This window comes from Apis cerana, linkage group LG9 (assembly GCF_029169275.1).
Source record: "Apis cerana isolate GH-2021 linkage group LG9, AcerK_1.0, whole genome shotgun sequence".
NCBI lineage: Eukaryota > Metazoa > Arthropoda > Insecta > Hymenoptera > Apidae > Apis > Apis cerana.
In genome coordinates this window covers 8,365,583-8,387,833 of record NC_083860.1, presented here as the reverse complement: position 1 = coordinate 8,387,833, position 22,251 = coordinate 8,365,583, and the positions used below count along the sequence as shown (strand labels likewise).

General features: G+C 46.6%; 1 protein-coding gene across 3 annotated transcripts in view; it reads right to left on the bottom strand.

Annotated features, from left to right (window-relative positions):
- The window catches only part of LOC108004465 (ELKS/Rab6-interacting/CAST family member 1), a 53,875-nt gene extending 31,947 nt beyond the window's left edge, over positions 1-21,928 (bottom strand). The window contains exons 1-3 of one of the 3 annotated variants that reach the window (XM_062079420.1): positions 18,762-21,928; positions 3,316-3,465; positions 264-360 (exon numbers count right to left, since the gene is read on the bottom strand). In XM_062079420.1, the coding sequence (XP_061935404.1) occupies positions 264-360; positions 3,316-3,465; positions 18,762-19,547 (1,033 nt within the window). In that variant the 5' untranslated portion in view covers positions 19,548-21,928. The remainder of the gene's footprint in view (positions 1-263; positions 361-3,315; positions 3,466-18,761) is intronic. The other 2 variants (XM_062079418.1, XM_062079419.1) reach the window with 2 other exon arrangements.
- Positions 21,929-22,251: the final 323 nt, after the last annotated feature.

The following is a 22,251-nucleotide window of genomic DNA, read 5'->3' as shown; positions in this document are numbered from 1 at the left end:
ATTCGAGCGTGGAGAAGACGCTCGTTGGAATATTTTTCGAGCGCGTAGAGTTAAATCAATCCGTTTTATTATTAAAATTAAAATTATCGAATCAAGTTTTAACGATTTAAGGTGAAATACAGATTTTTACTGTATCGTCTTTTCACTTCAATCTTGCCTCGGTCTGAAACTACCTGGAATGCCATTGTTGCACGAATGAGATGTTAATTAGTAAAAATGGCGGTGTTCGTTTAGGAAACTAGAATTTGAATGGAATGCCTCACCCATCCCTTTGTTTTGGAGCATCTCGAGCAGCTTCTTGATGCTTTCATCTCTAGCTTGCAGTGTCTGCTTCTGTGTCTCTATTCTCAATTCCAGCTCCTGTAAGTGGAAAGAAAGAGGAAACGTTGGAATTGCATTTTAGGTGGGCGCGACGAGAGCGCAAATTTCAACTCGGTCGGTAAATAATCGAGAAAAATCCAACCTCGTTCGCGAGAGAATTCGTTCTCACAATTTTCCAGATCCATGAAAAATCAAGTCAAGAAAAAAAAACCCGGTCGTTCCATCCGTTCAACACGAGATCGTTTAACATTTTAAAATGTCCACTTCTCGTCTTTAATGGGGAAGAATTAACGCATTGACTGATTTTAAATTTCTACGATTTTTTTAAGCGAAGCGTTCATTAATTTTCGTCCACGATGTTCCTGAATTGCGATCGGAGGATTGTTCCACGTATCGAAATCGAAGGATGGAAAGTCGAAGCGGGGAAAGTTTGCTTGTTTCATAAGTAAAATGCTCGTTTACGCGATTGGAGGAGATAAAGGCGGTGCTTGACACCCGTATAAGACGAATTTAGACGAATTTAGGAATTATAGACACCTACTGGAGTCTACTTCTACCTTTCTACCTTTCTTCCTTTCCTGCTTTTCCCAAGAAAATATTTCCGTGTTCCGATTTTTCCAGATTTCCTTTATCCCTGCTTCTATACCAACGAACTATTATTATTCTCCAAGAAGTTTAATTCTTTACACGGTAATTTAAGACGATATGGAGATTATTATTCGCGAAAAATGGCGAGAATAAAAGATCGATCGATGAAAGAAACGAGGGAACAATACTAATGGCAGTTTCGTTCGAGAAACAATCAAACCTTCGGGCAGGTTGATTATTTCTCTATTTTTTCGGCGAAACCAGCTGCCGGAGGCTGAATGAATTTTTCGCCTATTTCCCAAAGCATGGCCGAAAATAAATGCGGCCGGCTCAATGTTAAACGTTCTAAGTTCAATAAACGAAGCCTTTCCGCGCCTTCGTTTACGCTCGAAATATCCCAACGAATCCACTACGACGAATTCTCCTCCGAGCAAAGATTCTCCTCCTTCCAATTTTACGCGCCTTCATCCCGAATAAATTGAATTTGCCAATCGTCCCCATCTCCACGATTTGTCCCCCAATTTTCTCCCTCTTTCTTCTCCTCCAAATCCACCGAAAGAATCGATCTTCCCGAGAGACGACGTCCGAAAGATCGGCGGGAGTTAAACTCGATGGGAGTTGGCCTGGACGATGGGGATCGAGAAATGATTATTGGTATCGATACGCCTGGCGCGATATTCGATATTAAATCTGGCTGCGAGGACATGCAGGCAGAAAGTGGCTGCATAATTTGGCCAGTGGCCAAAGGCGACCAGTTGCTTCCAGTGCGTTGCACGTTTGACCTGTCTCTACGCGACCATTTCGCCTGGCTGACGACACCATCACGCTAACTCATTTTGCCAGAATTTTCAATCACGACTCCGTTGTTGGCCTTCTTGAACGACTCTTTTCTTTCCAACTTTTTTCCCCACTCGAATCGAGAATTAGCAATATCTTTAATTTTCTCGATCGTGAAAATTCCGATCCCTTCCTCCAGAATTTTTATTCTCGAATTCGTTCAATCGCGACGAATCACAATCATCATCGTCACCAGTTAGAACGGATCAGAAGCGTAATTTTATCGTGGGAGGAGGTGATCACGAGCAGTTTCGACAGGAAACGAGCGATTTAACGGTGGACAGGGTTCGTCTAATCTCTGAACGGGTGCGGTTTGAAGGAGGGCACCCAAGCGTCACACAAGCGACAACCGAAATAGACGAGAAGAGAGGTTTGGGTGTTGTCGAAGGTAAACGACCGATATTGTCTGCCAAAGATGCTTCTCGATGCTTCCGGAAATCTTGGCAACGGCGGCTATCAGCTTCCCGCAATAACTCCGTTAAGTCTGCCGGCCAGTGGCGCCGAAAGCGATCCAACGGTTTCTCCGAAACCGGCCGCTGGATCAATAAACTCCACGGTGGAACACACGCGTCTCGTGTTGCGCCCTGGTTAAATTAGATCGCACGGAGATTAACGAGATAGATCCCCCGAGCTTTTCCAGAATTTACATTTCGACATCCTGTACGTCTCTAAAAGAATGAAACTTTCTAAATAGATTCCATTTTATTTACACCTTTCTATTCCATTTATGTTTTCGATAAAAAAGAAGAAAAGATATTATAATATTTTTGAACTTTCATTCGTGAAAATTTTGCGATACAGTTTCGTTAAGGATGAATAATGGTTTCGTTAGATACAATGGATGATGATGAACGGACAAAGGCCTTGATCGAAAATAGACTATTTGATTACACGTAGCTGGGTTATAGCTTTTGGTATCTCAAAGAAGATCGGGCGCGAAGTTCCATCGCGGAGGAGAGGATTTGGAAGCGCGAGATAAAAGAAAAAAGAAGAGAAAGGAAAGAGGTTATTCGGTTTTATGCGGGATGCTAATCGAGGGGCGGAAACGGAAGGAGCGGGGTCGTACGGAGCGTAAAAGATGGCCGAAGGTTTCACGATCCGCCTTTGCTCCCGTTCTCGCGCTTTCTATCCCCCATTATTCGCGATCATAATGATCTCCTGTGACGGTGGACGCCATTCTTCCGGTGAATTCCAATCTGTAAGCCGACCACGCTTCCATTCTTCCCCGAAAATTCATTATTTTCCGTACACGGACAGACTCGTGGCTCAACGTGAATCGACGTTCCCTATTCTATAGTCGAAGAAAAGTTCAGGGTTACGTTTCCCGGATCGCGAAGACGGCCGAGTTAAAAATAGATCCGGTATATTTCATTCCTTTTTTTTTTTTTTATTACGTCGCGTCGCGATAAGCGAGGTAACTGGAGCGAGAAGGATTGATAACGTTCCCCCTTCGGTGGAATGCAAAAGATTCGAGTTGGAAAGATCGCGCTACCGCTAGTTTCTCTTCCTTCTTTTGTTTCTTCTTTTTTCTCCATCCTCGAAGCGAAGGAAGGAAAGAGAGAGACTCACCCTGATCGTGTCGCGAAGTATGGCGATCTCTCGCGTCAGATGCTCGTTCTCGTTGTACAAAACTTCCATTTGTTGCTGCATCTCGACGCTCGGCCCCCTCATCCGCATCCTCAGCTCCTCCTCCAGTTGGCGAACCATCATACTTTGTTTCTGCAACGGAAGAAACAAAATGAAAATTTTTTAACAATGCGGTGGACACGTGCTTGGATGGTCGTTTCATAAAAATTTAATAAGAAGGGTTGGCTCGCCCGTTGTTCGCGCTCTTCGGGATTTTCGCAATTTTCGAAACGAAAAGTTGAAAAAACAAGGCACTCGTCTTTCCATCCTTGTTTTCTTATTGTTTTATCGCGATGGTTGGGAAAAGTTGGACGTTTTCGAGAGACTTGTTGTTTCGACGTATATACATATATATATATATATGTACACGAGGTTAATTGCACATTCGAGTTACGTGAAACTACTTGGAGCATGAAACTGATAAGCGGATCGATAGAAACTCGTCACGAGGGAAAGCCTCGTTAACCCTTTTGAGAAAAGAGGTTTAATTATTTCTGTTTAAATAAACGCTCGATCTCTCCTCTCTCTTTCTCTCTCTCTCTCTCCACAAGTTAATGCAAAAACTGGAACAACAAAATGAACGATCGCAAAACTTTAACAAACGAAATTTTATTTTTTCTATAATTTTTTTTCTTGCTATCAAAAAACGAAGTCAAGATTGTTAAATTGTCTCAGCTGTCAAAAATCTCGAGTGTTTTCCGATTCCCCGATAGATATTCACGATGTTGGAAATCTCAGAAACGCGATTAACATAAATTCCCTCTCGTTCGTTCTAAAGAAATGGCAGTAAAACGGGTGGAAGATCGGGGCCGATTACGAGAATTAAAAGAGAGATCGGTGACTGGTTTTTTTCACGAGACGAGCAAAGTCAATATTTTTGGCGGAAGTTGGCTCGCCATCCACGTACTCTTTGGACCCGCGACTCGAGAAAGCTTTTTCTTGCCTTTCCAATCTTCTTTATACTTTTTTTTTCCGCCTGGATCTTTAACTGAATCACTTTGACCTCTTTTCGCTTATTTTCTTCTTTTTTTAACTTATGCAACTCCTTTCTCAACGTACGTATGTACATTTCTCTTTAACGGTTTTTTAATTTTAACAATTTTTTCCTCCCCAACCTAAGATTCTTCTTAAAGCGCTCCGAGTAGTATCTTCCTTCATAAGCTTCTTATAAAGAAGTTTTCCATCCCACTTTCAGGCTTTGGGTTTCAAGATATTCCTCGATCGGTTTATTTCCCTTCCCAACTTCGATTTTTCTATTATCTCTCCCTTTCTCTCTCTCTCTCTTTGTTATTCCTTACTTCTTATCCCTTCTCTATCCCGTTTTTCGGCGACTCTCTCTTCTGGAATTTGCCACTCAATCCTGCTTCCATGGATATTGTTCCAGGGCGTTCGTCAAGCTCGTTAGACATCGTTAATGACGGCAACGCGACGCCATTCGGACAAAGGAGATACGCTGACGAAAAAAAAAGAAAAAGAAAAAAAGAAAAAAACGCTCTCGCAACCCGGATGATTATAGAGAGGCATGTTTCGACGTTGCACTCTTCATAAGCCAACCCTATTTTCGTTTCGCCCGAATAAAATCTTTTCTTCCATCGAGATCCTCGCATAACTCGACTTTCGACAGATATGGAAATATATGCCGTTCTCTTCTACCAAAATCTTTCGATTTCAAAGCGGTATCGACACCATCAGTCGGATAACAATTATAAATAAACGTGTCATTCCCTTCGACGATCGCTCTAGTCGTAAAATTAACTCAGAATTCGCGAGGCGGCCGATCGAAAAATCGGCCCGCACGCTCAGCTTTTTTTTAATTTTTCATTTTTCATTTTTCATCGTATATCGTGGACAAAGTTTGGAGCGTGCCAAAGGGCGCGCGATGACGACCGGAAGCGGCGGAGCAGCTCGATACGATCGACCTGATTTTCGCTCACACGGGGCATGACACGGGGCGCGGAGGATGGGGAGGAAGTCAACTCCCACCAGCCCGTGACGTCAGTCACCCCCATAACGAAATCAGTCCACCAAGCCATGGCCGAATTCCCCCTTTTCACTCCTACTAGCCCAGTTACCTGCCCCGGATTTCTCTATGCGTTCTCCCTTCCATCCCCCAATTTCTCAACTTACAATACCCCTAATAATTTGAACGAATCCCCTTACAATCACGTATCGAAACCAATCCTAAATCTAAACTCGATGTAATTTTTATATCCTCCAGTTAAGAGGAGTATTTTCATTTTATTTTCTCGCTCTGAATTTAATCCTTAACGGAGAAATTCTCAACGCGCGATGTCTCCATCGAATCGCAAATGGAGGGAACCGAAACCGCCGAATCGAACACCGCGTTTTCTGCAACGATCCCGTGTAACGATTCTCCTTCCTCCTGCCCCTTTGATTGTCGAGATCGTGACGAAGGGAAGGGGGAGAGAGAGGGAGTGTCGACGTGTACGCACGACGTGTCGCGTGTTCCTCTTTCGAAACGATTAGTCCTCGATTAACCCCTCGGCGGAACCCGATCTCTACCTTTCTCCCTCGATAACAGTACTCTCGGGGGTGCGATCGGTATCGTCCATCGACACAGTTTACAACCCGGCTATCGAACGCGAGAAAGGAGGGGCGAAGGAGGAACGAGGAAGATGAGGCGGGGGTTTAAAGTTTAAACGAAGCCCCTCTTAAGACGAGATCCTATTAACCATCGCGTAAATCCTATCTCGCGATGGCGTTTCTTCTTACGCCCCCCGTTGTGAAAACAACCTCTCCTTCTTCTTACGCCGCCTTTCTCCCTGGAGATGGCGTTTGATAATGGACGCTGACCGATCGTTTCGTCCATTGAAACGAATCGGGTCCTGCATTGACGTTTCACTTGAATACGAAATCCATATGGAAGAAATGGGGAGGGAGGGAGAGAGAGAGAGAGAAAGAGAGAATCGATGTTTCTTTTAATACGGTGGAACTTTGGTTAATAAGGGTGGAGGAAAGAGAAGGAAGAAGTCAATGAAATATGGAGAAAGAGAGAATCGATATTTTTTTTTCCAAGCTCGAGAGGAGAGTCTACTAATGGAAGGGTTAATGATAGGATGAAAAGTGTGTTTAGTCTGTGTTTGACAAACAACTCTGACGAGTTGAGAGATGGAAAAAAGAGGATTTGAAAAAAAATAGATAGTTTGGATATCTTTGTGATATTCTTGTATACAATTGCCAATTGATATTCTTTTGGGATTTGTATTTTTCGATGGCAAGAACTTGAACGAATCTTCTATTTGGAATCCTCACGAATCCTCTTTCTTTTCGTTTCTTTCGTTAAGGAAAATCGAGGATAGATTTTGAATAAAAATTTTATCGAGGTTTGTAGACATCGATTGGATTCGACCATCGGTTTTATTATTGTAAGCACTGAAGCGAAATGAGAAAGAAATTTCAAGGTGGGGACCTATAAACCGTTTACGTCTTTAATTAAAGTGTTTTTCCTCCATGTTATTTTATCATAAATTTCCTCGTCGTAAAAAAAAAAAAAAAAAAGAAGAAGAAGAAGAAGAGACGAAAGGAGAGAAGCTCTGAACGGAAGAGTGTTCCAACAGCACGCGATAACGAGCTTCCCAAGAGAAAAAAGAAGGAAAAAATACGAAATGGGTCGCAAAATGTGACGTAGTTTTACCAAGAAACAGAGCAAAGTACGGGCAACTCTTTGATTTTTTTTTTTTTATCCAGGGTCGTTGCACGATAGATCGATCTCTCCCGGTGGCTCGTGCATGTCGCTTAAATATTTTTCATCCTCCCTTTTCTTTTTTTATAATATCCCCGTTCTACCATAAATAACCATGAATTAGATATGCACGTGGTATAGGCGCTCACCGGCCACCATATCGTAATATGTTTACGTTATCGTAATTGTTAAGCGACAAAGGCATCAAGCGTCCAACCATTTTCCTCGTGGCCATAAAATGTAACGATATAAAACACGGTCGATAGGTCACAATACGCGTGTACAAATACAGGCGGTGCTCGATAGAAATTTTATCGCGAAATATCGAGCCGAGGAAGAGGAAAACACGAAAACATTCGCCGTATATGTTGTTGTTTCGAAGTTGGATTGGAAAATTTTGAGAGAAATTTCGAAAGGAAGCGATACTTTCAACGTTGGGAGCAAAAGTTTGGCGGAGAGGGAGCGCGTCGAATAAAAATAGGAAAAGAGCCGGAGATCGATCGTTCGATGATAAATAAATGATAGATCGAATCACGAGGCCTTCGTCTAAGTTTACTTTTACCTTTTCGCTGCCATTTTAAATTATGCAGCCAGTCTGTCGTGTTTTTTCGTTCTGAAACGAAGCGTTCACCCTTTCTTTCTTTCCTTCTTTCCTTCTTTTTTCCTCGTAAACGATAAAATCCTCGACGATCCGCAACGACGGAGGCGACGCGTATAGAAATCGATGACGTCAAGCGCGAAGGACAACGTAAAACCGCACCATCGGATCCTGACGATTTAAATTCCCCTGACCTAAATCCCGCCATTTTCTCTGACCGAATTTCGCGTATGTGGGTCATCCTGCCCCATTTGAAACCAACTGTAACGCGATCGTTCCTGATCCGACAGAGAGAGAGAGAGAGAGAGAAATTTACGACCGGCATTCTTTACTCAACTTATTGTTAAACTAGACAGACACTCGACGTTATTCGAGGAGCAAAGTTGTTGTATCGGGAGAAAAGTAGGTGAATAAAAATGTTAAAAAAAAAAATAGCCGAGAAGAAAAGTGTCAATTTGCGCACGGATAGAAAATTGGCCTTGACGGTTTCCACGCTTTTCTTAGATTATGGCCAATAACGATGCTTGGAGGGAAAAGTTTTCATGGGGGTTTTATCGGGCAAAAATCGATGCATAAATATCATCCCGCAGAAGGGATAATTCATGTTGGTCGTGTGCCGTTCCTGATAAAAATAATCCTCTTTGCCTCCTCGCTTCTCCTCCTTCTTCCTTCATCGATCATTAAAAAAAAAGAATCATTGAACAGATATCGTTCGAAACGAGGCTGCGATCCCCTCCCCCGATTTTCTCGTTGCTACCCGTGAAAGCTCAGCTTTATTCGATCTGTGGATGGAGTGGAGAGAGGGATCGCGAGGAGCCGCGAGATAACCACGTTACGAAAGAAACGACAAGCGTTTCGTGCCAGACGAAACTGCTTTTACGCCGGCCTCGCCTGGCAAACCTCGCTTCTCGCCAGAACATCGATCTAAGGTACGACGACCCCAAGAAACCAGAGAGTGGTTTCTACGTTTGCGTTGTAATATCGGGTTCTGCGCGCCCCGACAATCCCTCGCTGGCCAGAAATTAAGGAAAACTCTGTTTCAAGAAAATTTCTATCCTCCTTCTTTTTTACCAAACTTCCTAATAGATAGACGCTAATTCTTAATCCTCTTAATCCCTCTTATTCCATTTATGATTTCCATACGAAAAATAAAATCCTTCGATCGTTATTCAAAGTGACAGTTATATACAAACTGATGCGAATAGATCTATTTCCAATTCTTGGAAAGAATCCTAAAGAAAGAAATCGTAGTGTGATATCGACGAAGAGAGAGAGAGAGAGATATTCATTCATAAAAGAGATCAAACAGAGGTAAGGGTTCGAGTTACACGAAACTTTCAGAAACTTCTTCTTCTTCTTCTTCCTCTTCCTCCTCTTCTTCTTCTAACGGGCTTTTAACGATCCATCGGGGCAGGTCTTGGACGATCGTGGCCCGTTCCACCGTGAAAAAGTCTTCCATCAAAGTGTCCGCTTCCCTCTGTAACTCGCCAACACCCCCTCCCCCCCGCCCCAGTTCGTCGAAGTCAACGGGGCTGCGTTATCGATCGACCGTGATACGACCCTTTGTCGTCCGCGTATCCTGAAATCCGTTTCCAAACGAATCCACGAACCGCTTCGAGGGTGCCTTTCCACCCTCACAGGCAACAAACGCAGGAATTCGAGCAATTAAAACGGTTCCAAATCCTTGTCCCACGAAAATCTAGCGCGGAAACCGGTTCTCTCTCACTTCAGTTTCGCCGATCTTGTTCCCTCGAGATTCGAAGTTTCCAGAAATCGGTCCTGGAATCTATCCGAGACGAAAAATTTCGGCGGTTTCGCTCCCCTTGAGATTGGCGAGCGTTGTTCGGAGCAATTAAGTGAGAGACTCGTTGGAAGGGATGATAAGGGAGAAAGGTGTCACGTCGTTCCGTTTCATGGCTTGTAACGGTAAATCGCGAGAGACAATTATTCCGAGAGGCGGCGTTGCTCGTGTTTAACGAACCTCCCTCTCGTTTAATTCCATTTAGTTTAGTTAGATTAGATCGGCGGCAAGATTAACTCGAGACTTCCCTCTCCTTCGCCTTTTAGACAAGGCAATCTTCCCTTCGACTTTATTTTTCCATCTAACATCTGTCTCGATTCCTAGGGGACGGAACTCGACAACTAATATTCACGATATATATATTTATTTCGACGGATTAAAAAGTTTCTGCCGTTTCTCTTGTAATAAGAAAAAAGAAATGAATAAATAAATCGGATTTTCTTTTCTAAACAAATTTTGAGAAATAAAGTAGAGTGGACGGAATATTTCCCCATGTAATGGCATCCTCGTTTCCTTCTCTCGCGAGAAGAGCATCTCGTTCTTTTTTCGCCTCGTGAAAGAACAAACGAACGAAAGGAGGGACGGTTGTAAATACCATAGCAAATTACAAGATTGGCCGGAGGGCGGGAAATTATTTCGGATCGGCGAAGACTGCGCGGCAAAGGTTAACGAGGTCGGGAATGGGAGGTATCTCGAATGAATTCTTCGCAGGAGGAGGAGGAAGCGGGTCACCCCCGAGGTGGCTCGACCTCGAAAAAACCGACCGACGTGACTGTGCTCGATTTTTCTCCCCAGCTTGCGGGGAGGAAATTCCGTCGTCGATGGAGGTCGATTCAAGAAACGAAATGCAACCCCCTCTGGAAACTGGTCGTAGTACACGCGTTTCATGAGATAGGAAGGGGGATGAGCAGGGGTGGGCGAGCACGAGGGACGACGAGGGCGAGTTCACGAGGGCGGGCGACGAGGAGAAAGGGATCGTTGGGAGAAGAGGAGGAAGGATAGAAAATAGGGTCACGTGGAAACGGGGGAAAGAGAGCGAGGAGGGAAGAAGATGAACTGGAAGAGAGGAGGGAAAAAAAAAAGAAAAGAGTACGGGCAAATATGAAGTGTATGAAGACTGTGTGTGAGAAGTGAGAGGAAGGGTGAAGATAGGAAGAGAGATAAAGTGCAGGAAGGAGGAGGGAACTGCCAGGTGGTTTGGCGGAAAGAAAACGAACGAGGGAAGAAGAAGGGGCGAAGAAGGAGGAAAGGGAGGTAGAGGTAGATTGTGGTGGAAAGTTGGGAAGAAGGAAAAAAAACAAAAGAGAGTGCAAGCGGAGAAAGGCACGGAGAGAGTCAAAGGTGAGCGCGCGAGAGAAAGAGAGAGAGAGAATGAAGGCTGGTAGGGGTGAGTCGCTCGATAACGCCTCTGCTTCTGCTCCGTCATCAGTTGCTCTCTCTCTCTCTTTCTTTTTCTCTCTTTCTGTCTTTTCCTTGTTCTTTTAGATTCTCTAGCTTCGCTACATATGTATCTAATATTTAATAGAATGATTAAAATTAAGGATTAATCAAGTACCTCTTAATTTAAAACGAATAATTAACAAGATTCGTATTTGTGCGGAACGAAAATAAATCATTTTACATTAGATCGAATAATAATCGACGTTAGAGTCTTCTTTATTACTATTATCGTTGCAAAATGTACATTTCTCGATGACTTTTTTCTTTCCTTCTTTTTTTGAACGCATTTGAACAAAGATAAAAGTAAAAAAGAAAATCGATTGTCCAGGAGGGAAGGTGGAAAATAAACGAGGGGCAAGCACGCATCGATGGTCCGTTTTATCTTCGATCCTGCGAGTTGACCGGCGAGTCGCACGGGGCCAGCAATCGTCGTTCCGTGGCTATGTAGTCGGAGAAATGGTGGTCATGCATCACGCGTGGCAATGGTAATTATGTTGCCCGTTGGAAAATGGGTCTGGCTCGGAATCGTATCTAACTCGTGGATCGTTTCTCCACGAGCAAAAATCGCTCGGCGTTCGTGCGATCCTTCTTATCAACCGCATCTCCACGTCCCGTGTATGTGTGTGTATGTCGTGCATTCGATCGAACGAGTGATCAAAGAACAAAGAGGATAACGACGACGAGTTTACGTTTAAAAATTACAAGTTTTCTTTTTCTACTATTATCAAGAGTTATTAACCGACTCGATGAAGAATAATTCTTCTCGTCAATTTTGAAATCCTGTACATCGGTTCCCAAACGTTAACATTTGTTCTTCCCCCGTCCTCGATCCGGCGGCGAATTTAAAAAATGAATCGAGTTGCCGCACGAAATAACCCGGTTCCCTCGTCGACGGAATTGGACGGTTATCAGGGAAACGAAACGAAACGCGTGAATCGTGCAAAAGCCGTTGCGAATAGGGAAAAAGTGGAGGTCAGCTGAGATCATCCGTCTATCTTATCGCGCCACATGTTGGCCCTTTCCGTTTGCCAAAGGGGGAAAAAAAGAATAGAAAGGGAGGGAATAATAATTGAAACGAAACGTGTCGCGTATCGATGTTTCGAGATAAAACAGCGAATCTGTTACGACGATACGAGAGGGTATATTTATTTTCAGAAAAAAAAAAGAAAAAAAAATTCTAATGGTCCTTTTCAAGCCGAAAATAGTTTCGTGAGTCGTTGCATGGAATTTTTAGTGAATGGAAAGAAAAACGAACGGCAACGTTTGTTATCGAACTTTTGGCATGTCGTCAACCATTAAGCTCGATGCATTTGCATTGGTTCTAAATCGACCACGAAGCGATATATATATATATACATATATACGATAAAAATAAAAAAGAAAAAAGGAAAAGAGAGAGGGAGAAAGAAGAAAACCGAGTTCTTGCATTAGATCGCGACAGCGGATCGATTTTAAACTGTGTGCGCGCTTATGTCTGATGAACTTCGATGGGTGACATACACGGAAATAGCCGTGGGGGTCATCCCATTAAGTAATCTGACATAGATTACGGAATTGATATCGAAGATTAATTCGTCGTCGTAGCACCGTTTTAGTCCTATCTCTATCCTCCCATCGTGCCATCGTCTAAGAAAACATTCCAAGATCGAAAATAGACGGGCGTTTCTAAAAATATCCATCCGTACGCGCTTGCCTACATCTTTTTCTCTAAATTTAATCTATGCGACTATTTATTACGGATCGTTCGATATCACGATTTCAAATGGATAGATATTTCCGCTGTATTCTTCCAAGAATACAGTTTTAAATTCGCTGCACGAACGAGGTTCCAAAACTCAAAGGCCTCTCGCATCGTAATAATTTCGACCGAGGAACACGAGGCTTGGAGCGAGGACGAACCGTCTAAGCCGAGCCATCGTGACGCCCTGTCCGTGTACAAATAACGGAGAGTGACACGTTGGAAGTCACTTCCTCATTAAAGCCGCAGCCAGCGCGCACATGCCTTCAAAGCATGATTTATAAAGGGTTACGCGAGATAACGTGCGCAACCAGCACCGGCAAAGATTATACACGTCGAAATGAATTCAACGGAATCGGTCGTTTTAGAATGTTCGAGTGATTAAAATTAAGAAAGACGAATTTCGAATTCTCTTCGGAGATTCGTTCATCTAAAGTTGGTTAAAAAAAAAGAAAAAATATTCGATCGAAAATGAACGAAAGAAAGAGGTATTATAAATTGAAGCGGAAACTCGTAACGATTATAAGTAGCGCGAAGGTACATCGGGAAAGTTTTCTCGAGTGGCGGTCGAAATGGCGAGGTCAGCTTTAGCAGAGATATTAAAGTTTCTTTGTTCAAGGGGGAGGGGGGAAGGGATATTACGTGTACGTAGATACTCTGGGAACTGAATGGCGTCAGATGGTGAAACACGGTTGTTAGAATGCTCCGGTAAAAAGCGCGAAATACGTCACATTTCGTTGCAAGGTTATCATCGGTTTGTCGAGGATGCGATAAAAATGGACGACACCCTCTAACCTCCTTGTAACGTATAACATTTCCATTCCCAACGCCAGAGAAATCAAAATCCTTCCTTTCAATCCTTTGTTGCATCGTAATTAAAGAGATCTTCTACTCTTCCTCTTTTCTTTCCTTCCCTTTTTTTCCACAATTGGAAACGAAATCCTCACGAAATTACGAATTCACGATTGAACGATGCGGGGCGAGCAACGTTATTGACGAGGGACAAACTATAGGTGGGAGGGTGTTGGGCCGGATCGATCGATTCATTTTCGAACTCCACGAGAGACACGTTTACTCTGTAACCCCGTGGAACAATGCGGTCGTGCCATAGTTAGACCGCGTGGCATAGGTTCTCGCTAATAATCCGCCTCGATATATTTAGGCCGATCGATATAGACGGATATGTATGCGCCGCACTTTACGGCGGACCTGTACGCCACTTTCACGAACAACTCGACTCCTCTTGACGGCCGGATGATTGTTTCGCCTGTGGAGAAACTTGCGATCCCACCCTTTCGAACGCACACCCACGCAAACACGCTCTTTCTTACGATTCTTCGTAATTAAGAAGGTTATTATAATTTCTGCAGTTTGTCTGGATTCGGAGATTGAGAGGATTTGAGTGGAAGTTGAGGGATCGATCGAGGAATTAGAAATGGGCGGTAGAGCAGATTTCAAAGGGATCGTTCAAGTTTGGCGGAGGGAAGGAAGAGAAGAAAGAAAGATTAAAAATGGCACAATGACAGTGTCGGGCCGCCTAATTCAGACTTAGGCGCAAAAATAATTTGGGTTTCTGGGTTATCGATTCCAAGGAAAGGAGAACTGTATTCCAACGAGCGATATCTTGTTCCGTCGAATAATTTTTACGATATTCGATAATATTTTTTTCAACCCTCGTTACTTCCTCTTCTTCTTCTTTTTTCCTCCTCCCTCGTACCGTTTATCGGCATCGTCGAATTATTGAAATAATTTCCTTTCCACGATTCTTGGAAACGATCGATTCAAGTATCGAAGAGACGGATAAAGAAATAGGATACGAAGAAAATATATAATGGAAGAATACATAATCGAGAAGATTACGCGAGAGGTGGAATTAGCATAGGAAAAAGGACGATAGGTATGATAATGTTCCACGGAACGAATCTCCATTTCCAGACGATATTGTATATCGCGTTTTACCCGGCAAACGCCACTAAATCCCTCCGGTATTCAATTCGAAAGCGGCGAGGACAGATGGGTATGCTCGTAAAAGGGAAACTAACGAGGACATTCGGAATCCATTTTTCTCGAAACAGGACTTACGACGATTACGTTTCACATCCTAATGTGTGCAGCGATCGAATGTGTCAACCGGGAAACCGGATGCCTCGCGTCTGCGCCGAGTAAGAAGGGGAGGGAGAAAAGAGAAAGAGAGGGAAAAGCAAAAAAAGGAACGTTCCTCCTTCCTTTCGTTAAGAATTGAAAAGAATTTTTAGGGTGCGCGACGAAAGAGCGATTCGCAACAAGGAATCAGATCGTGGGAATGCGTTGTTTTCTTTCCTTTCTCTCTGGATTCCAAAGTTTTTCGGAATTAATAATCGACGCAGGAATTTTTGGAAAAGCTTTGGAAGAATTTAAAAACTTCGGAGAAAGTTGGAAAAGTTCGGCTTGCTTAGTTAAACCAAGGCGAGAACGAAATTCGGAGAAAACTGCGATCCGATCAGGGTTCCCTTTTCGATAGGCACGGCGCTGAAACGCGACAGCTGCGTTCGAGATGAATTGAAGCGGCGGTATGCAAGGGAGAACGGCGACCATTAGAGAGGCCACTTGAGCGACATTAAATTATGAACAGAAGCCCATGGTCAACCGGTGGTACGTGCTTTATTTCCCTCCTTTCGTGTCGGAATCAATTAGTTTCGCGCCTCTTAACTATAAGAGGATAATTAAATTCCTTTTATTAGATATCCCCGTATCGAATGTACGAATACGGATGGAAATTCTTCGTTCGTAAACGCGCGATAAAGTTCTATCTTGGAAAATGTTCTGGAAAAAGTTGAGAAACCGGGATACAAGATGATGGTTGAAAAGGAGAACGAAAACTCGAAAAGTGGCGCTGATGGAATTCTTAAGCGCGATATCAAACAATCGATTTTCATCTGGCCGATTAATAACTCGAGATGGAATGCGAGGAATAAGCGCGCGTAATCTGGAATCGAGTTTTCTCGGAATAATCTCTCGATCTAAGAACCGTTTCAAGGAAAGCCTTAACGCGACGACCGTCGTTTCGGCAGCTTGTGTAACCGTACTTTTGCCTCGTGTGTACACACTCGTTAAGTAAAGTCGTGGACGAAATGATATTCTACCGGCCGAATTGAACCACCGTTTTCTTTCAAGCGACAAGCGCGACACGGTTCTCTCGTGGCCATCAGCAACTAATTTTTCATTCACCGGGAACCATGTCAAGTGAGCAATTAGATCCGAGGATCCCTCCTCCTCCTCCCCCTCCCCCGCTATTCGCCGCGACAAACGCAGAAAACGGCGTGGCAAACGGAATTTTTAATACCGCGAATCCCGCTAACGTCACGGATCAACCTTCAACCGATGCATTCCTCGGATGCGCGTACGCGGATTCGTTTTTTAATATTTCAAACGTCGTCCCGAATCGACGATTGGTTCGCCACGACGGGATTGATCGACGATCCGTGACACGGGGGGGAGTGGAGGAGGATCGAGGGCACGGAATGGAGAAGTTAAAATTATCGACGAATCGAACGAACCGCGTATCGCTCTTTTATTTCTTTTGGTGTAAAAATAGGGGATGGAGGGGGAGAGAGAGAGAGAAAAGAAAAAAATTCGTTCGTTAGCGGTAAACGTGAGGCGAGACACGGAGTTTAATTTCCGTGGTTCTCTGGGTTTTTGGCGGGTCGCGAGAGAAAGGGAGAGAGAGAGAGGGAGGATCAGTGGCGGAACGATAGCATTGCAAAAGTTCCACGCCATTTTTTTCACGGCCCACTTCCTGATGTACGCCAATTTCCCTGGTATGGCGCGAGTCGACAGTATGCGTATCCGACAGAAAAGAAAAATTAATTCCCTTCTCTCCCCCTTTCCAACCCACTTAAACTACTTTTCACTCTTTTTAACGCGTTTTTTTTCTTTGCACACCTTTCGAACCAAAGTTTCCGATATTAATTGCATCAGGGGAATGAAATATCAATGGATCGATACTCGTTTCAAAATTGGAAAGTAGAAAGTTCGGTGGAGAAATTTTCAAATTTTAACTTTTAGATTATTAACTTTGGACGGGGATCGAATTCTAGTAAAATCACGAATAGTGGAAATCTCCTATTCAAAATTCATACAAGCTGGCTTTGTATATAATACATATCTCTTCGCGTATGTAAACCCATTCTACTTTAACCTCTTCTTTATACCAGTTCCAAACTTCTATTATTTTGTTTCGACCTGTCAAATTGCCCAACTCGCGGAATTAAAAGCCGAAATCGGCTTAATCTCATCCATCGCCTCGTCGATCTCGTCCCTTTTCCACGACGAAATCGAGCTTGCTCGATCGAATGGTCCCAGTTCCAGGGTGTGCCCGAAATTACGCAACTTCACGGTCGATCGTCGTTCCATGGATGGAACACAATGGGGGGAGAGGCGACGCGTCAACCCACACACACGCAGTGCCTTTGTCGCGTAAGAATCGCGCGTCTACTATCGCGATGCCAGACGCTGGATAAAAAGGAATAAACGTGGGCAGTCGGCCAGAGAATCTCTCAGTCTCTCCCCAGAGATTCCACCGCTCTCCGTTCATTCCGGATGACTCATGTGCATCGCCATCGCGAGGCCAAAAATATGCCTCCGGTCGCCACGCTGACGAACCGTGACGGACGGAAGGATCGACGATTGGCTCGGACGAACGAGGGAAAACTAGGTTGGCGAGGAAGAGTCTTGTTACTGGGACGAGATATTCCATGAAGATATTTCAAAGAGTTTCTTTTCTTTCATTTCGCCTTTCTATTTAGAGAATTCGTGAAAATATATATATATTTATAAGTGTGAGGCGAGCGTGCATTCCGTTCCGCTGCCATGACGATAATCGGGTGACAGGCTGTAAACATATTAAAAATAAAAGGAGAGGGAGAAGATGTATAAAATTGCGTATTCGACAGCGGAGAGGAAAAATTCGAAACTCGATCGAGCTCTGAAAATTTTGAAACTATTCCCTCGTCGAGAGATCGAAACGGGCGCTTTCGAATGCTCGCTCTTTATAAAAAATTTATACGCCGGGGAGTCGTAGTATTACGACTCTTCTCCAACGACCGAGAACCAACGAACAAGCGCAACGACCAAGAATTAAACGGCTCGATTAAAGCCGTGCTCACGTGACGCTCGCTCGTAATCGAACGAGAACGTGTGACGTCTTCGCGAGAGGCGTAACAACAGGAGAGCCGTTCGATAAACCTTTCCCTCCCCGGTATAAGAAGCTGGAATTTCGAGGAAAAACATCGGGTTTCGCGAACGAGAGCGGCGTCTATTCGTGATACTTCGGTACCGCGATATTATATAAATATGCGACGGGCTTCGCGAACAGCTAACATATTGATCCATCCGTCGTCCTCCAAGGTAATGCGTACACGTCTCGCTCGGAAAGGAGACGAACGGAAGAATTGGGAACGGAATTGAGACTCGAGAAGAATTCGAGAATTCGCGATTGCCAGTTGTCATCGATCCCCATGGTTGATCAACGTGGCCGTCAGTCGGCCCCGAGGGATTCACGCGTTTACGCGATCGTCGTTTGATACGCGAATTCTCGTTACGGAGAAGAGGGGGAGAGGAGGAGGGGGGGATCGAACAATTTCTCGTTGAAAATATCGGGTGAATTGTTACATCGGTGGCTCCCCCTTCGCGTTGCATTTTTAGCCAATCGATAAGCGCGTCTATTTCGAAGCGTGGAAAAGGAAAAAAGGAGAAATGAAGAAAGCAAGCAGATCGATAAGTTTTCTAAAGAGACGTCGACTCGAGATCGTGGTTGGAGGAATTTGGAGGAGAGGAGAGAAAAGGGGAAAATTTTGGGGGAAATTTGGTGGCGCGCAGAGATCGAATCGAGGGAAAATTAAGGTCGTCGATCGTTATTAATCGGTCCGACCTAAATCGTACTCGCGTGGCGGAAGGAAAAGGGGTCACGGATATGGAGCGCGGCGAACGTCGTCAGGGAAGGAGAAAGGTTGGCGCAAAAGGCGATTTTATTCGCGCGATCGCGACGAAGGGGAGGACCGAGTGAAAAGAACGGAGGAAGGAAGCGATGGCGGTTAAGAAGCGAGAAAAGAAAAATCCGCAGTCGACTGACCTGATTCTCGGAGCTGAGCAGCTTCAGCTGTTCGTTGATCAGGCTGTACTTGGAACTCTCCTCTTTTCTCAATGCTCTCTCCTTCTTGAGCTCGGGACTCCAGAAGGTCTTGATGCTGTGCATCGAGCTGCCGAGCTTTTGGTTCGTCAGCTCGAGCTCCTTCTTGAGGTTCCCGAGCTCTCGTTGGAGATCGTTGTTCTGATGTTGGAGTTCACCGATATAGCCACCGCTGTCGCGCAGCATGTGCGGATTCGGGCTCTGTCTGGCCGATCTCGACCCGTAAATCTCATCCTCCAGGTAGAGTCCACGGTCGCGGCTACGTTCACGGGGATCGCGTATCGGCACGAACTCGCGATCGTGATCGAGGATACCCGCGGATGCACGATCGAGGCTGGTGTACCTCGCCGACATGCCCGCCGAGCTGGACATGGCGGGTCTCGAGGCGCTTCTGGATCTGTGATGTCCGCCCCCACCGCCCCCGGTTGACATACTCCTGCCCCTCTCCTCGAGCATCACGGGACTGGCGAGGTCCTCGTCGCGGGAGTAGTACGGACTGCCCAGCTGATGGTGATGGTAGCTCCCGTATCCGAGGTGCTCCGGCGAGTTGTTCCCGCTACGAGTGCCTCGCTTCCGACCCAAAGGACTGCCGCGACCGCTCGCGTAGCTCCTCGACGGGCTACGGTCGACCGTGGGTAGCTCGCCCACGCGACGACCGCTTCGAGGCGAACGAGTACCGCCTCCTGGCCCGACCACTCCGCTTCCGCTCGAGTACGGATCTCGCGACATTCTTTCCACCCTTTTCCCCCGATTTTATACCCCGACCCAACTGATTTTCACTCTTTCGATCACTCTTCCCGTCGTCTCTCCTTCCTTCTTCCCTCTTCCTACGCTTCTCCTCCGATGATTCTCGCGCGCGCGCGCGCGCGTGTGTGTTGTGTGTATGCGATTCGCTAAATCGCACGGATCGTTCTCGCTCTTTCTCTTTTCTTCCACGCGACTATTTATCTCTCTCTCTACGATTCTTCTGTCCTACGCGATTCACCTTGTTGATGTAACGTCGCTTCTCGCGAACCAGCGACCAGCATGTCTCTCGCGTCTCTCGTTTTCGACACCGGAGGCACGTGCGATCCTCCTCCTAGATCCGTCGCGATTTTTCTTCTATGCCACCACGGTGTCCGTCCAATCGAGCATAGATCCACCGATCTTCGACGCGACGTGGTCCCGACGTGGTACGACGACGACGACGATTCCTCTTCTACTCTACGCGGAAACGTTGGTCGACGAGTGGCGAGCATTGACGACAACGCCTAACGCGTCGATCGACCAGGGGTCCGGAGATCGATCATCAGTTTCATCGGTTCTCCGACGAGATCCACCTTAACCGGTTCTCTCTCTCTCCCTCTTTCTCTCCCTTTCCCTCTCTCTCTCTTTCTCTCTCTCTCTCTCTCTCCTCTCTCTCTTCCTCTCCTCCCTCCGTTTCCGTTTCTTCCAGCCAAGGTTCCTCCACCTTCCCGCTGGAAGAGCCGTGCCGCACGCGTGGCTCGTCCCGTGTATGCGTGAGGTCACGACCCTCGTACTCGACGATCGATCTTTGACCTTCTTTCACCGGCGAACCCCATCGAGTGGAGATGGATAGAGATCGAGGGGGAGAGAGAAAGGGAGGAGGAGGAGGACGATCCCGTCTCCGCGACGAATCCGTGCTCCACCGTACCGGCGAGTATCCTCCTTTGTCTTCTTCCCTCTTCCTCCTCCGCCTCTTGCCTCTTCCGATCTCTCTCTCTCTCCTCTCTCCCTCGCTCTCCGTCTCGCGGCTCCTCCACCGATACGAGGCGATCTCAACCGTGGCGGTGTGCGCTCGTCGCGTCTCGGTGTCCGGCCAACGGAGAGAACCGACAACTTTTCCGCGACGACTCTCTCTCCCTTCTCTCTGCCGACACGGGCGAGCAGGCCGGTCGGGGCGCGTGCGTGCGTATTTTACGCGCGTCTGTTTACCACCCCGTGCGTCTACACGCGCCGCGGCGTTCCCGTTTCGCGAAACCCGCACCACCTCGTCCACTCCCTCCTTATCGATCTCATCCTCGCGTCTCTTCTCTCCGGTCCGCTCCTGATCGTATCTCGCCTCCGCACCTCTCTCCCTCTTTCTCTATATCGTTCCTCCTCCTCCTCCTCCTCCTCCTCCTTCCTCTTCTCTATCGTTCTATCTGCCTTCTTCTCGTTCCTCGTCACCGAGCACCACGACGACGACGACGACGAAGACGACGATCAACAACCGACCGAACCGACCTACCGCCCGAACCGCCACTATCCACCATCCACCACGACTCGACACCGCCACACCACTTCCGTGCACCACTCTCTCTCTCCACTCGCTACCGCCACCGATCTAGCCACCACCTCGCGCGCACACCTATGTATTATGCCCTCTTTCCCTTTCGCCCTCGGGCTCGCCCTCGTCTCGCCTCGCCTCTCTCGTCTTTCCCTCCGCGCGCGCGTGCACACACACACACCACCACCACCACCACCGATCGGCACGCAAGCACACACCCCTCTACGAAACGCGCGAGGGAGCGTGGCCGCCGCGCGCGAGAGTACTACACGCGCGAGCTCGATGGACGCTGCCGCTTTTCCGGCAAGCCGGCAATTCTTTCTCTTCTCCTTCTCGTTCGAGCGAGAGTTTCTCTCTCTCTCTCTCTCTCTCTCTCAGTGTACGAGTCTCGAACGGTGGAGTCGACACGCCGCAACGCCACGCACTCACCGGGACTAAACTGTAACCGCGAGCGAACCACCCTTTCGTTTCAGCCGTCGTCTCGCCGGCTGCCTCGTTCCTCTTTCCTTCTCTCCTTCTATTCGTCTCCTTCCTATCTCTCGTAGTATTCGCTCCGTCTCTCTCTCTCTCCCTCCTTCCACTCGTCTCGCCGGGGCAAGCGGCTCGAGAGCGACGTCCAGCTCGCTCTCTCTCCGTCTACTCCCCTACCCCCGTGCCACACGAGCGCGCCGGCCTCGTGTACGCACGCCACTACGATTCCCACCACCTCTACCACCGGCTCTACTACTACTACCACCGATTAAGTGGACCGCGTCGGCAGCGCCCTCGGCGTCGACGTCATCGACGTCGTTACGACGGACTACTACTACCGCGAGCACGAGCATCACGCGTCGCGTCGTTCCTCGCTCGATTCCTCGCGCTCAACCCCCACCCGGCGCGCGCCACCCCTCCGCCGCCCCTACCGCGCCCTCCCCACCGCCCGCCCAATCCCTCTTCTCGCGCTCCCTCGCCCCTCCGGCGCAGATCGGTGACGTAGGCGCGCGCACGGATCCATGCAGCGTCGATTCGGATGATTTTTCGACCACCGCTTTTCCAACCGTTTTGTTTGCCTATCCGCTCTTCCCGTGGGTAGAAGGGGAGCGGCCTCTAATGGGAAAACTTTGTCCCCATGTGGAATTTCACCCAGGGATGATCTCTCTCTCCCTCCACTCTTCCTTTTTTCTC